This window comes from Ranitomeya imitator, chromosome 4 (assembly GCF_032444005.1).
Source record: "Ranitomeya imitator isolate aRanImi1 chromosome 4, aRanImi1.pri, whole genome shotgun sequence".
Taxonomy (NCBI): Eukaryota; Metazoa; Chordata; class Amphibia; order Anura; family Dendrobatidae; genus Ranitomeya; species Ranitomeya imitator.
In genome coordinates, this window is record NC_091285.1 from 620,284,288 (window position 1) to 620,299,422 (window position 15,135).

General features: G+C 48.3%; 1 protein-coding gene across 1 annotated transcript in view; it reads right to left on the bottom strand.

Moving 5' to 3' along the window:
* Nucleotides 1-8,698: 8,698 nt before the first annotated feature.
* The window catches only part of SNRNP200 (small nuclear ribonucleoprotein U5 subunit 200), a 73,030-nt gene continuing 66,593 nt past the window's right edge, over nt 8,699-15,135 (bottom strand). The window contains exons 33-45 of the mRNA XM_069766616.1: nt 14,258-14,436; nt 14,016-14,167; nt 12,742-12,850; nt 12,551-12,659; nt 11,487-11,676; nt 11,227-11,391; nt 11,013-11,134; nt 10,773-10,916; nt 10,515-10,691; nt 10,266-10,426; nt 9,792-9,873; nt 9,540-9,632; nt 8,699-9,076 (exon numbers count right to left, since the gene is read on the bottom strand). Coding sequence (XP_069622717.1) covers nt 8,933-9,076; nt 9,540-9,632; nt 9,792-9,873; nt 10,266-10,426; nt 10,515-10,691; nt 10,773-10,916; nt 11,013-11,134; nt 11,227-11,391; nt 11,487-11,676; nt 12,551-12,659; nt 12,742-12,850; nt 14,016-14,167; nt 14,258-14,436 — 1,827 coding nt within the window. The 3' untranslated portion in view covers nt 8,699-8,932. The remainder of the gene's footprint in view (nt 9,077-9,539; nt 9,633-9,791; nt 9,874-10,265; nt 10,427-10,514; nt 10,692-10,772; nt 10,917-11,012; nt 11,135-11,226; nt 11,392-11,486; nt 11,677-12,550; nt 12,660-12,741; nt 12,851-14,015; nt 14,168-14,257; nt 14,437-15,135) is intronic.

A 15,135-nucleotide genomic window follows, 5' to 3' on the forward strand; every position in this document is an offset into this window, starting at 1 on the left:
CGAAGAGGAAAAACCCCAAAATTCCAATATATACACTTCAAGTAGATACCAAACTTTTAACCAATCAAAAGAATACTTGAAGATAAATAATTAAAGAGAAAAATGCTTAAAAGTTCAAACTGCTTTATTAGACACCACTAGAACAATACACAAATAAGTTAAAAACAAGAGGGGCAGTCTTGGACATTCATATGTCACTAAATATACATCAAGAAAACAGGATTTTTGGTTGCTTACCGTAAAATCTGTTTCTCGGAGCCTTCATTGGGGGACACAGGAACCATGGGGACACAGGAACCATGGGTGTATGCTGCTGCCACTAGGAGGCCGACACTATGCAAATAAAAAGTTAGCTCCTCCTCTGCAGTGTACACCCCACCGACAGGAAGTAGGATCTTCAGTTAGTGAGAAAGCAGTAGGAGAAGCAACGTGTAAAAGAGAAGGATAATATAATAATAATGAACTTTATATAGCGCCAACAAAATCCATGGCGCTTCACAGATTAACAGCTTCAAACACTCAGAGTGTTCAAAGAACTCAAACGTAGACAGTAAACAGAGCTGTTCAACTTGGGAGGGTGCTGTGTCCCCCAATGAAGGCTCCGAGAAACAGATTTCACGGTAAGCAACCAAAAATCCTGTTTTCTCTATCGCCTTTCATTGGGGGACACAGGAACCATGGGACGTCCCAAAGCAGTCCCTGGGGTGGGAAAAAACAGACTTCCATCAGGCCAGAGGACTCACCACTGCCGCCTGCAGGATCCTTCTGCCCAGGCTGGAGTCCGCCGTAGTTCGGCGAAACGTGTGGATGGAAGACCAGGTTGCCGCTTTGCAAAGCCGTCGGCGAAAGCCCTGTGACGTACCGCACTGGAAGCGCCGACTGCCCGGGTAGAGTGAGCCTTCATCTCAGGAGGGGGCCCCCTGTGCTTGACCCGGTAAGCTTCCAAAATTGCCATTCTTATCGAGCGAGCAATCGTCACCTTGGAAGCCGGCAGGCCTCTACGCACGCCATCAGGGATGGCGAAAAGAGAATCCATCTTTCGGAAAGCGGCCGTGCTAGCCAGGGAGATCCTCACTGCCCTGACGAGGTCCAGCCTGTTCAACGATCGCTCCAGAGGATGAGTCGGAGCTGGACAAAAGGAAGGTAGAACGAAGTCCTCGTTGAGGTGGAAAGATGAAAACCACCTCGAGAAAGGAAGGAAGGCGGAGGCCTGGGACCACCTTATCCTGGTGGAAAAATCAAGAAAGGAGGACGGCAGGAAATGGCCGTCAACTCAAAAACGCGGCGGATCGAAGAGATGGACCTGAGAAAAACCACCTTCCGAGATAGAACTGACAGGGAAAACTCCCTGAGAGGCTCAAAGGGGAGAACCCCTAAGAACAACCAACACAACCTTTAAATCCCATGAATCCACAGAGGCCCTGAACGGAGGGACAGCGTGGACTACTCCTTGAAGGAAAGTCTTAACCTGTGGCTGAGGAGATAAGTCTTCTTAAAGGGAAGAAGAGCGCAGGAACCTGGCCCTTTTGAGAACTGAGAGCGAAGCCCGAATCCAGTCCTGCCTGAAGGAAAACCAAATGGAAGGCAGGGAAAAGGGACATAGGTGAAAAGCGGTTGGACTCGCATCAGCAAAGTAAGCCTTCCAGGTACACTAGTAGATCCTGGAAGAAGACGAAGGCTTCCTAGCCTGGATTATAGTGTGACTCATCCGGGCCGAAAGGCCGTACACTCTTAAAAACAGTGGAGTCCACATCCACGCCGTTAAACTGAGCGACCGATAATTCGGGTGGCAGATCGGACCCTGAGACAGCAGATCGGGGTCCGTTTGGAAGGCACCAGGGGTGTCCGCGAGAAGATAGACGATGTCTGCAAACCAAGACCTCCAAGGTCAATCCGGGATGATCAGAATGACCGGCACCCATCCCGCCTTGATCTTTTTCGACAGTTTGGAAAGCAAGGGAAGGGGTGGGAACCGATAGGGGAGCAGGAACTGCGACCAAGGAATGGCCAAAATATCAACACCACTGTGAGAGGATCACGGGACCCTGGGCCGACCCGAGGGACCTCCTGTTCAATCGGGACGCCATGAGGTCCACCTCTGGAGTCCCCCATCGAAGAGCAATCCGACGGGAAACCTCCTGAAGTACCATTCCCCTGCCGCGAGGCCCTCGAAGCCGAGGAAGTCGGCGGCCTAAATGTCCACGCCGGGGACATGCACTGCGGAGCTCACCAGGACCGTTGCCTCTGTCCAAAGGAGGATCCTGGAATCTCGGCCGAGGCCAGAGAACGCCGAGTACACCCCTGGTGGTAGACGTATGCCACTGCTGTGTCATTGTCTGTCTGGGTTCGAATTGGCAGGCTGCTGAGAATCCTTACCCAGTGAAGGCAAGACGGAAAGATGATCCGGAACTCGAGAACATTGATCGGCAAAGAGGACTCCTGCGCCGACCAACAACCCTGAAAGAACAGGAGACAAAGCCCCGCGCCTCCGCCGAGCGGGCTGGCGCCCGTCGTCACCACCTGCCAGGGAACTGGAAGGAAGGATATGCTGAAAAGGATCTACTCTGGGATAAGAGAAGTGACCTCGGCCACCAGTCGAGGAACCATTTGACCCGGGAGAAAACCGGATCGGACGATGCAGGGAGAAGACAGACCTGTCCCCTGTGATAGAATAGCCTGCTGAAGAAGTCTTGAATGAAACGGGCGAAGGGAAAATTGCTTCCGATGTTGCAACCAACCTCCTTAGGGCCCCTAAGGCCCATCGGAAAGGAGGGGAGCCGAGAACCCTGGAGCAAGTGAACTTCCTGACAAAGGAGGGATATCTTGTCTTCGGGAAGGAAGACTCTGGTCCGACAAGTGTCGAAGAACATGCCCGGAGATACGAGGCGCTGAACAAGACGGAACTTCTTCCTGTTGACGAGCCACCCGCAACAGTTAGAATGTCGGGAAAGATGGATAGACTTTCGGGTGCCTGAAACCGAAATTCCTGAGCCTCCATGGAAGCGATTACTGAACGAGGGGATATCGTCCTGAAGTGTCTCCGACGAAACTTCTTGTTCAGCAAATTGAGATCCGGACTGGGACGACCCTTGTCGTTCTCTGTCAGTACAAAAGGATTCGAAGAGAAGCCTGTGAACCGTTCCTGTTCTGGGACGGGAACGATTACTCCGGATTTAAGGAGGGAAACAATGGCAGTAAAGAAAACCCGGGACTAGAGCGGGGTCTCTCGTAGGTTGGGATTTGAAGAAAACGATCCCAGGACCGTGAAAAGAAGATTTTGTGTCTAGAGGGAACAGGTGCCCTGGCCCATGCGACCTCTGCTGAGGAGACCCAGACGTCCCTGAGGAACAGGAGACGGTTGCCCAGTCTGAGAAACGGGCTGGGGTCTAGTCGTGGGTCATGCCTAGGTGGAACTTCCAGTCCTGGACCTGGAGAATCCACCTTAGGAGTAGCGGGCACGCCAGGGAAGAGTGAGCCGAAGAAAACCTTCTTCTCTTAACATGCCTGTGGCCTCTGCAGTTGCGAAGAAGAATCTGATGCCGCAAACTACGAGAAAGGTCGAAAAGACCAAAGTAGCCGCCTAAGGGGAACTAGGTGAGGTCTGGAGAAGGGGACTGGTGCCCCCAGTGGCGTCCTTAATAATTTGGTCCAGCTTGGAACCGAAAGGACGTGAACCTTGAAAAGGCAGGCTAGTGAGGGACTTCTTCGATGACTCGAGTCAAACAGTGCGACAGCTGGCAACGACATTACTGGGCGCCCGTGCGGCAGAAGACGCGACGTCCCGGGAACAAATTATTCCCCGGCATGAGTAATCTGGGTGGCAAGTTCCGCCAGCCGGCCTGACGGAGCTCCAGCTTGAATGCCCCAACGGAGTTGTTTAGCCCCTCAGATACAGCCTTCGAAACCCATGAGGAAGCCAAAGCCGGGCATTGGGATGATGCGGCAGTTTCGAAGGCCGACTTCACGAAGGATTCCATGATCCTATCGATGGAATCTTTCAGAGCCGCCCACCGGACAGCGTAAGGACTGTGTTGGCGGCAAGTCTAGCGGCCGACGGATCCACAGGGGGAGAGGTCGTTCTCTAACGCCTCTCATTCCGGTTGGCAATGAGATCCGGAGGAAAGAGATATGAGCGTCTTGCTTGTCTCTTTGAGAACGTCTGGTCGAATTCGCTCTCTCTGGCCAGAAGCTCCTCGAATTCAGGATGAGGAGCAAATACCTTGGGAGGTAGTTTAGACCGTCTAAACGAAACCGCCTGATCTGCGGGTTTCGTAGAGGAATCTTCGATGCCACAGGTCTGATTGGTCGCTCCAATGAGGCTTTGAACCATATCCCTCATGTTAGCGATTTGGTTCGAATCCGGCCCCAAATTATCCTCCGAAGGCGCATCAGAGAAGCCTCGCCTGACTAAGCGGATGAGGATCGGGAGGACGCCGACCGCAGAGGAGGACCGAGTGGCGAGATGGAGCGAGAAGAGGACTCAGACCGGCGTTCCTGTCTGGACCTTTTGCAGCTAGCCTTGGAAGGCTTGGACGGAGCTTCCTGCGACCCGGTGGCTACTGCGGGGGTCTGCAGGGGTAACCGATCCAGCACGGAAACCAGGGTTTGAGACACCCATGTTAAATTGGCCACCGATTGAGACAGAGAGGAGGCCCAGCCTGGGATGGGTATCACTCTGGGGCGGATCGGCTGGGGGATCCTGGGCGGTGGGAACAATCGGGTTGCTGCAGGACAGACATAGCGGAGTGTCAGTCTGCGGTGCAGAGCTACTTACGGCAGACGAAATCCGGAGGAAGCTGTCCGGCTAGATGGTATGGACCTCCGGCGAGAAATAGACCCTTAGGCAGGAGGGTGGTAAGGCCTGCTGCCGTAATCTTGATCGATCTGCGTTGCTTAAAATTAACTTTCATTGCTGGGGTTCGAACTCACAGCTCTCTGTTTGCAAGCCTGCACACCTTACCACTGTACTATCTCACTCTCTTGTTCCGGAGGAGGGGACTCGTGGTTCAGGAGTCCCAAGATGGCGCCGGTGGGAGGAGAAAAGGCGGTTCTCAGTGAAATTGTCGGGCGGGAGAAAAGCCCGCCCGACGAACAAGGAAGGGGGGCGGAGTCCGGCACCGGAAGTAGGCCCAGGCAGAAGCCGGGGCCTAAATTAGCGATCGGTGACCGGCATGGAAGGGCCGCAGCGGAGAACCGTGCGCCGCAGAAGGCGATGGTGAGCGGCCGCCTACAGCGGCGGGAGCAGCGCAGCCGCAGGTCCCAAGCGGTGTGGCGGTCTGGCAAGCCGCCGCGCTGAGGGAGGATGAGCGGCACTGTAAGCGGCCAGAGGGACGCAGCTGCAGGGGGCCCGAAGCGATGCGGCGGCCGGCAAAGCCGCCGCGCTGAATAGAAATGAACAGCTGCATACAGCGGCCGGAGCAGGGAAGCCAGAGAGGGCCGAAGCGATGTGGCGGCTGGGAAGCCGCCGCGCTGAAAAGAACGGCCGCATACAGCGGCCAGAGCGATGCGACGGCTGGCAAAGCCACCACGCAGAAAAGAAATGAACGGCCGCAAACAGCGGCCGGAGCAGGGGAGCCACCGAGGGCCGAAGCCACCGCGCTGAAGCTGGGGCTGGGAAGCCTGCAGGACCCGAGGTGGAAATGTCCCCCCCCTGAGCAAGGCCACGCAGATAGCGTGCCTGGACAAGAAGCGGCGCGGTGGTCCGTAAAGGCAGCCGCGCCGGAACAGGGAGGCCGCATCCACGGAAGTGGCGCGGCTGAAAAGAGATGCGATTTGCATCAGAAAACCCCCCTAAATAGGATTTTTTTTTTTTTTTCCTCTGGGATCCAGGGAAGCCACAGGGTGGGGCGGGAAAATACTCACCTAAAGATCCCCCGCCGGTACTAACCTGGAAGGAATGAGACGTCCACGGAGCTGATGGACGTCCTCGTCTCCTCCGACCGACAGGCTCTGGTGGGCGAGTGGGTGGGGGACGGAGCCAGGACCGGACTTCTGAGCACGCTTGTGTGCTAGGATCTTGGTCCTGGAGAGGAATCTATGAGGATACGGGGTGGCAGTACACGCCGTACTCATAGTCCGCATAGTGGGACTACAGGTGTGACTGTTCACCCTGTATCCCTCCGGAAAAACCTGAAGGGAAACGACGCACATTGAGGTAGATAAGGGTCTAATGAAAGACCCGTGTCCACCTCCTACTGACACTAAGCTAAACTGAAGATCCTACTTCCTGTCGGTGGGGTGTACACTGCAGAGGAGGAGCTAACTTTTTATTTGCATAGTGTCAGCCTCCTAGTGGCAGCAGCATACACCCATGGTTCCTGTGTCCCCCAATGAAAGGCGATAGAGAAATACCTCTTTTTATAGTAACTGAGCACTGGTAAAAAGAAGAAATAAATATCCTTTAAAGCTATCACACCGCCAAGGTCTATGTCCACAGTGGGACGTAAATAAGGAAAAGAGAGTAAAGGCACCGTCACACTTAGCGACGCTGCAGCGATACCGACAACGATCCGGATCGCTGCAGCGTCGCTGTTTGGTCGCTGGAGAGCTGTCACACAGACCGCTCTCCAGCGACCAACGATGCCGGTAACCAGGGTAAACATCGGGTAACTAAGCGCAGGGCCGCGCTTAGTAACCCGATGTTTACCCTGGTTACCATCCTAAAAGTAAAAAAAACAAACACTACATACTTACCTACAGCCGTCTGTAATCCAGCGCTGTGCTCTGCACTCCTCCTGTACTGTCTGTGTGAGCACAGCGGCCGGAAAGCAGAGCGGTGACGTCACCGCTCTGCTTTCCGGCTGACCGACACTCACAGCCAGTACAGGAGGAGTGCAGAGCACAGCGCTGGAGGACAGACGGCTGTAGGTAAGTATGTAGTGTTTGTTTTTTTTACTTTTAGGATGGTAACCAGGGTAAACATCGGGTTACTAAGCGCGGCCCTGCGCTTAGTTACCCTGGTTACCAGTGAAGACATCGCTGAATCGGTGTCACACACGCCGATTCAGCGATGTCTGCGGGGAGTCCAGCGACCATATAAAGTTCTGGACTTTCTTCCCCGACCAGCGACAGCACAGCAGGGGCCTGATCGCTGCTGCCTGTCACACTGGACGATATCGCTAGCCAGGACGCTGCAACGTCACGGATCGCTAGCGATATCGTCTAGTGTGACGGTACCTTAACCCAATATGTATGCCTACAGCCAATGTAAACAGCCTTTTGATGTATTGCACAAATCCTCCACATAAAGTAGCCTTTAGCAGGTTTTAGAAGATGGCAGATATTTTGGATAGTGCATAGTGCAAATAAGTATATGTATATACTAACCAGTGCTCATGATGAATGCGCCCAAGCTGCCTCCTCACACTCCAACAGGGAGGAAGCAGAACGTGTGAAACGCGCGTTGGAGTGTGAGGAGGCAGCTTGGGCGCATTCATCATGAGCACTGGTTAGTATATACATATACTTATTTGCACTATGCACTATCCAAAATATCTGCCATCTTCTAAAACCTGCTAAAGGCTACTTTATGTGGAGGATTTGTGCAATACATCAAAAGGCTGTTTACATTGGCTGTAGGCATACATATTGGGTTACTCTCTTTTCCTTATTTACGTCCCACTGTGGACATAGACCTTGGCGGTGTGATAGCTTTAAAGGATATTTATTTCTTCTTTTTACCAGTGCTCAGTTACTATAAAAAGAGGTATTTCTTGATGTATATTTAGTGACAATATGAATGTCCAAGACTGCCCCTCTTGTTTTTAACTTATTTGTGTATTGTTCTAGTGGTGTCTAATAAAGCAGTTTGAACTTTTAAGCATTTTTCTCTTTAATTATTTATCTTCAAGTATTCTTTTGATTGGTTAATAACTGTAAAGATGCAGATACTATTTTTACTGTCCCTAATTCTAGTCCAATCATTTAAATTATTTTCTCTTACTGGACTGATCATTCATGCTCAACTCCCTCAAATCTCTCTTCAGTGAACACAGATTTTCACATTACGGAGATAGGCAGGGCTGTGGAGTCGGTAAGCCAAATCTCCGACTCAAGAATCCTCAATTTCCCCCACTCCAGCACTGCCTCCTACTGAGCATGTACACAAAGTGCAGCACAGATTAATCTCCGCTAAAAGTCTAGGTCCGTAGATCAGGCACGGTGGCGCAGTGGTTAGCACAGCAGCCTTGCAGCGCTGGAGTCCTGGGTTCAAACCCCACCAAAGACAACATCTGCAAAGAGTTTGTATGTTCTCTCCGTGTTTGCGTGGGTTTCATCGGGTACTCCGGTTTCCTCCCACATTCCAAAGACATACTGATAGGGAATTTAGATTGTGAGCCCCAACAGGGACAACGATAATAATGTGTGCAAACTGTAAAGTGCTGCGGAATATGTTAGCGCTATATAAAAATAAAGATTATTATTATCAGGACAAACATTTATAGGACATTTCATAAGTTTCCCAAATTATTATTAACCACATTTACAGCACATCATACATTGTACTACTGTACCCAATTTATTATATATTTTTCGGGGTCGGTCCAATTTATACAGACTCCACAGCCCCGGATAGGAGATGGCAGTTGTTGTTCTTAAGATTCTCTGGATGTGTAAAGAGCTGGAGGCAGACAGACATTGTGCTGCAAGTTCTCCTGAACTGACAATTATACTACAGAAAAACACTTCACAGAACAACTTACAAAACGAACATTTATTTGTTAAACTAGTAAATTAACAGAACAATAACACGACTTGTATAGATTCTTCTGTCGTTACATATTCACTTGTGTCACGCTGCTCCGGAGAATCACTTTTAGAAGCTTTTATTTACAATAACATTGTCTACAAGAAATTGTGAACAGTTGCTACAGCTCAATTGCTGAGATGATAAAGATAAGACACAGACTAACATAACTCCATTTGAAATGTCTTAATCGGAGTCGCTGTCACTTTCGGCCTCTTTAACGTCTACGCTGAACTTGTATTCCTGATCACAGCCCATGTAAGCGTCGCTCATGAAGTAAAGAGTGTAATTGTGTGTTCCTGTGGCTGGGGCCACAAAATCCAACTTCACCTATTTAAAATAAAATAAAAAAAAGCAGTGAAATAAAAGCTTCTAGCTTTCCTTTCAATATCAATTAACTTGAGAATTACGGTACTCTCAAAAAAGTAAAAATCCTTACAATAGACAGACATCTGCCTCATATTTCCAAGGCTTGGGGTACAGTCAGACCGTAATCTGAACACAGTGCTTGGACTGGCCGGCGGCACTCCCGACCTGTGACTGAAAGCTTCATATATATTTATACAGCTGTCACGCTTGGGTGGGGAGACTCGCTGGCGTTCTAATCTCAGTCCGATTTATATGGCAGTCTGACTATGCTCTTAGGCTGCGGCTCCAAGGATATGTGTTGCACGCAATAAATTACAACTCATGTGGTGCAAACTCACAAGCGATATGCTGTGATAGTAATACGTTAGGGGTAGATATTCAGTTTCCTTTTCTAAAGGAAGGGTACTCTGTATTCAGGACTTACCTTGGCCTTCTGCTGAAGTGTCAGTCTCTTGATGGATATCAGGCTGTTTGATTTGGCATCTCCAATCACGACCCACCAGCCCTCCTCACGTTTCTGTTAAAATATACATCAAAATAAACACAAACTAGACTATAAACTAAATGAAGCAAAATGCAGAAGGAATAAAATAATTTATTTCATGTAGTACACACAGATTTGTTTTTGCAAAAGGCTCTTGATATGTCCAGGATACTTTCTGCCAGGACGACATACCTGAGGGAAGAGTGGAGCAATGACCGGTCCTGTAACTTCCTCCTCTCGTTCCAGCTGCACAAGAACCACGACAGCTCCGCCACTGAAACAAAATCACATCTTCATGAGATCACAACTGTAGAGATTTAATAAAGTCAGCTAAAACCTTAGGACACAAGAAAAACCTGTCTATTTAATCGGGGAAGGATGATCGGAGATCAGAAATGCGGTGACATTCAATCTGTTTGATCCCAGTTTCCTGTGATCAGGAACCTCATGACTATGGGCAGCAGTACAGAAAAGCCAATATTACACTATACAATCAAGGACAATAGCGTCATAGAATTGGATCATTACCAACATATACCCAATCAGAAAACAATTTTATGCACTAAAAACATAAACCGATATCCACTCCATGTGACCTGCAACACTACGCATTTCAGGTTAGTCCTTCATGGTGCCCCAACATATAGTTGCATTACCCGTCCTCACCTCCTAATAGATTCCTTCTCTGCCACCTCATAAGAGAGTTCAATATTGGGATAGCGGTTACAGAACCTGGCTACATCGGCCATCTGGCCATCAGAGAGTTGCAGCAGCTCTGTACGATCCTCGTCCTCCATCTCCATGATATCAAAGACACTCTCCACTCCCTGAATGGGAAGAGAAACAGGTGGTGAGCGGCATGCCCAGAATGCCACACACCGGGGTAAGACAGACCGCTGTACTCGAACACTTTACCTTATCGGTACATCTCTTGATATGCTCAGACGTGAAGTGCGGCAGCTGTTTCAGATAGCTGTCCTTCGACCACATGGCCTGGGTGACCATTTGTGCCAGTTCCATAGCAGCGAGAGCTGGGCTAAGCCAACCGTTACTGGACAGCACATCTACACATGCCTGGATGAGCCGGATCGCCTGGGGAAGAGACAGGTTACAACATTAAATGGTGTCATTCTGCGATGACTTAACTGGCATTCATTGTGCCTGATTTCTCACCTTACTAAGGATTTCCTCAGTGTCTGACTGCAGTTCTGCACTTAGCTGCATTCGGGAGAGGTGAGCCTGAAGGAGCAGGTTGGTCTTCACATGTGGGTCATTGAACCTGGGAGTAGTCAGCTTGTGAGGAACTTTCTGTGCCAGCTAAAGAAAGCGAAGGGAAGAGAAAAGTATTGTAATAACCAATTCAGTCTCATTTTTTATTACTTGCATATGCCATTTACGCTGCCCAACCCTCACCTGGCGCAGCAAGTTATCTTCACGATGGCGGATAGGTATGCTCTCGTACTCGGCAGCATTGGAGATGATTTCAATTAATCCCCTCACCTTAGTCTTGGCATTCAAGGACATGCTAAAGAGTTCTAAAAAAAAAAAAATCAGAAAAAGAATAAGATGGGTATGTAGTGATAAAGGATTCATGGAGATACAGAAGTAGTGAGGAGGTTATCATCACCTATGGTGGTGTAATTGATGTAGTAATAGGCAGCGATCATGCCCAGATTAAGAGGAGCAACATCCATTTCATCTTCAATGCTGATACACTTGGACTGCTCCAGGTCGCTGAGCGTCTGTTCAACCAGTTCGGACAGATGGTCCGACAGATGTCTGTGAGACACACCTGAAACCAGTCCACAAGCGAATGAAGTTACTTCTACATGGAAGCTCACAAGAGGACAGAGCCAAACGAATCAATGACACATCACCCATCCTCACCCTGTAAGTTGTAGTAATTTGGATTCTGCGTCATTCGCCTGTACAGGAACGTCCAGGTCAGGTAGTCCACCGCGTCTTGTTTGTTTTCTACGGTCTTGGTGACAATTTCGGCATTGAAATGGTCATGTAGGCAGTGATCCAGGTGAGATTCAACTGGCAGAGGCTCGTAGAGGAATTTCTTGAAAAAGTCCTACAAGTTGTTAAAAAGCAAAAAGAGGTGACAACTACAGTACGCGGACTGATTAATATTATCTTGCGCGTTCGGTTTGCTACGAAATGTGGAAATTAAAGTTCTGTGACTTTTCAGTTCTTCACCGGGGGAAGATGTCCTCTATCAGTGAATATAAACCTTTAGTTTACACCCATAGTCCTGCACACACAGTTGTTAGGCTTGTTTCAATGTTTGAGAGCCCTGCACTCATCAGATGGACACAGCAAGATAAAGACAACCTGTCATCACGATCATTCATCTTTGTTAAACTAAAGGTGTGGGCATAATGGCGCTGTTGTACCTCTCTAATATATACATTCAGTGTAGAAACCTGCTGCCTGGTTAATAGCAAATCATTAGACATTTTGGATCCCTACACTATTTGTGCATCCGGGTGGGACTGTGGGTAGGGTCTACAGCTCGGCCGTGGCCCCTCCAACGCCTCTAGTGTTTGAATCTTCCTCTTCATTTACATTTCGCGATGGCGCAGTCTTAGATGCTCTGGTGGCGGCCTTCAGGAAAATGGCACCAGTGAGTGGTGGCGCATGCGTAGACTTAGATCTCTGCTCAATGGCGAACAAAGTTTAGGAATCCGAAACTTCTAATGATGATTTTAAGAAAAACCAGGCTGCAGGTTTCTACACTTAATGTATCTATTAAATCGGTATGACTGCGCCATTACGACTATACCTTTTGTTTAACATGGATGATCCGTTCTCTAAGGCTTCCAGACTCAGCCTACACTCACATTCACTGACAGCAGGTAGGTGCAAAGTATGTTATAGAAAGAAGCAAAAATTACCATTTTTCAGTAAATAAAATGTACGCAACAGTCAAACAAGTAGCTTCTCACCTTCTTTGATCCTTGACACATAATGACGCATCGGCCTTCATCATCTTGTAAAGGCCGGTTCGCGTATCCCACCATTTGTAGAACATCGTAAATAGGATAATCCACGTATCTGATAATAAAAAATATTATATTAAAAGGCAAAAGATAATGAAAGACATCACCATCACATTTAAACAAGGAATCATACGTACGCATGAATCTTTCCATTGTAATATTGGGTGTCCATGATGATAACCAGGTGAGCAGAAATGTTCAGACCCCAGCAAAGGCTGCGAGAAGATACGATCACCTGCACCGCCCCTGGTGTAGACAAGATGGATTGTTATGGAAGACATGCAGAAAACACCAACTGCATGTAGGTACAGGAAGAAAGAAATAAGGAGGTGAAAGCTACGACATCAGTAGATTGTTCTTAAACGCGCCGTCTCACGTTTAATCTTCAGGAGAACACAGCTTCCCGGCCTCCAGGATTTGTGCTCGTCAGGGAAAGCTGATGATTGACAGGTCACACCAGTAGCATGGCTGCGCTGCTGAGCCAAGCTGTGCGCTCTACTATGCTGTATCAGGCAATATCAGAGGAAAGCAGGGTGGCACTGAAAATGGCCAGATAGAGCAGACCGGCAAGAGTACGTTAAAGGGAACCTGTCATCAGGATCAGGTATGTTAAACTGAAGGACATGAAGTAGCTGTCCTACTGGTTTACGAGGTACCTTCACCATAAAAATCGTCAGCCTGATTGTTCTTTATCCTTTGAAAGTTTGTGTGCAATAAGCTGCTCGTGTATCGGGGTGGGCCTGTGGGTAGGTTCTTCGGCTCTGCCCGGGCCCCGTCAGCTGCCTCTGGTGTCAGTATCTTATTACGGTTATAGGTTTCACGCCGATGCGGGCGTCAGTAAACTAGCGCCATGTTGGCACATTGATCTCTCAGCGGCCTATAGGAAAGTGTTGCTGGAGGCGGTGCATGCACAGATTGATCTCCTGGCGGTCTAGTAAATAGAATTAAAAAATCCCTCCATTCTTGAGAAAGGAGAGGATTTTTAACTGAAAATGGGAAGGTGCTTGTTTTTTTTTATTTTTACCAGCAATTTGCAGTTTTATCTATGTAATAAATTGAAACAACCTCTTTGGAGATACTGCCGACTCTGCAAAATAAAAGCCATTACTTAATGCTTTTATAGTACTGATTCCACCACATCTTCAATACCTCTGCTTGCTGTCATTTAACAGGAACCTTCATATTATTATCCACTAAAAGTTAACTATGAAGGTTCCTGTTAAATGACAGCAAGCAGAGATATTGAAGATGTGGAGGAATCAAAATACCAAAGGTATGTTAGAAAGCTATAAAGCTTATGCCATGATTAACCTTTATTTGCTTCAACACAACGACAAAAGAAAGAAAAGAAAAAGGATTATTAGGAAAATACTGATTGCGAAAAGAAAAAGCAGATTACAGGATAGATTACCGGAATTAAAGAGTTGTTCTACAATACGCCTCTCTAAAGAAGACAGCCCCTCGTGCAGATACCCCACACCGTTCAGCAAGGTCTCCTTCAGCGTGCTGTCACCCAGTTTCTCCAGGTAGGGGGCCAGATCCTTCTCTGTGCAGTGAAGGAACCTAAAAAAACAAAAAAACAAGAGTCCCCATCAGTGATGTGTATGGTATATGCAGTGGTTTCTCAGCAAAGACTGCTTGTGTTAACCCTACCTTTGCCGCTGGACATCAGAGGCGCACGTGGTAAGTATGTCAATGGCCGTGAGTCGCGTCTGCTTCCGAGATGGCACAAAGACAATAATGGGCTTTTTAGGGGAGTGCTTCACGATGGCGTGGTACACTGGCTTTGCCATGGACAGGAGTCTGGTCTGTGTGTGACTGATGTTAAAACCCTAGGAGGTAGATGTGGGGTCATTAGTGGACAGATGCATTAAAAGTAAAAAAAAAAAAAAAAAAAGAATACACATTCTGATTCAGCTTATTGTTATATACCAGTATGTCCTCTAAAACTTTGATTTTTGAGCTCATCTCATATGGAAATAGCGCAGACATCCATTACTAACAGTTCACTATGCAAAGAGGAGGCCATAGATTTTGCACATCTCCATGTAATACATCTGCAAGCGGTTACCACGGTTATATTATACTCTGACCAGCACCAACATCTGACCAGCAATAAACAACTTAAATTGCTGGGATTGTTTTTTCTAAGTTTGGCGCTCTGTATTCTCAGAGCAGTGACTGAACCAGCGCCGACCCCGTGGCTGAAACCGGAACGCTGCTGGGGGTGGGGGGAGATAAAGTTCATTTCTCCCCGCAGAATACAGCTACGTGCAGGCACCGGGCAGCATAATAGTGCTATTAACTTGCAGATTAACCCCATATCTGCAGGTTATTAGCATTTTTTCCGGTGACAAGTTCCCTTTAGAAGACGTTCCACAGCCTGAACATATGCAGAGCAAGTCATTTTTTACACAGAAATCCTTTGCTCATTGTTTTGAGTGCTTTCTCATAGGTAGTTCAGGCTTTGTCCACAGCAGAAACTGCTGGGAAAGACATATTGTGCACATACCCCTAGTGTCCCTTCTTTA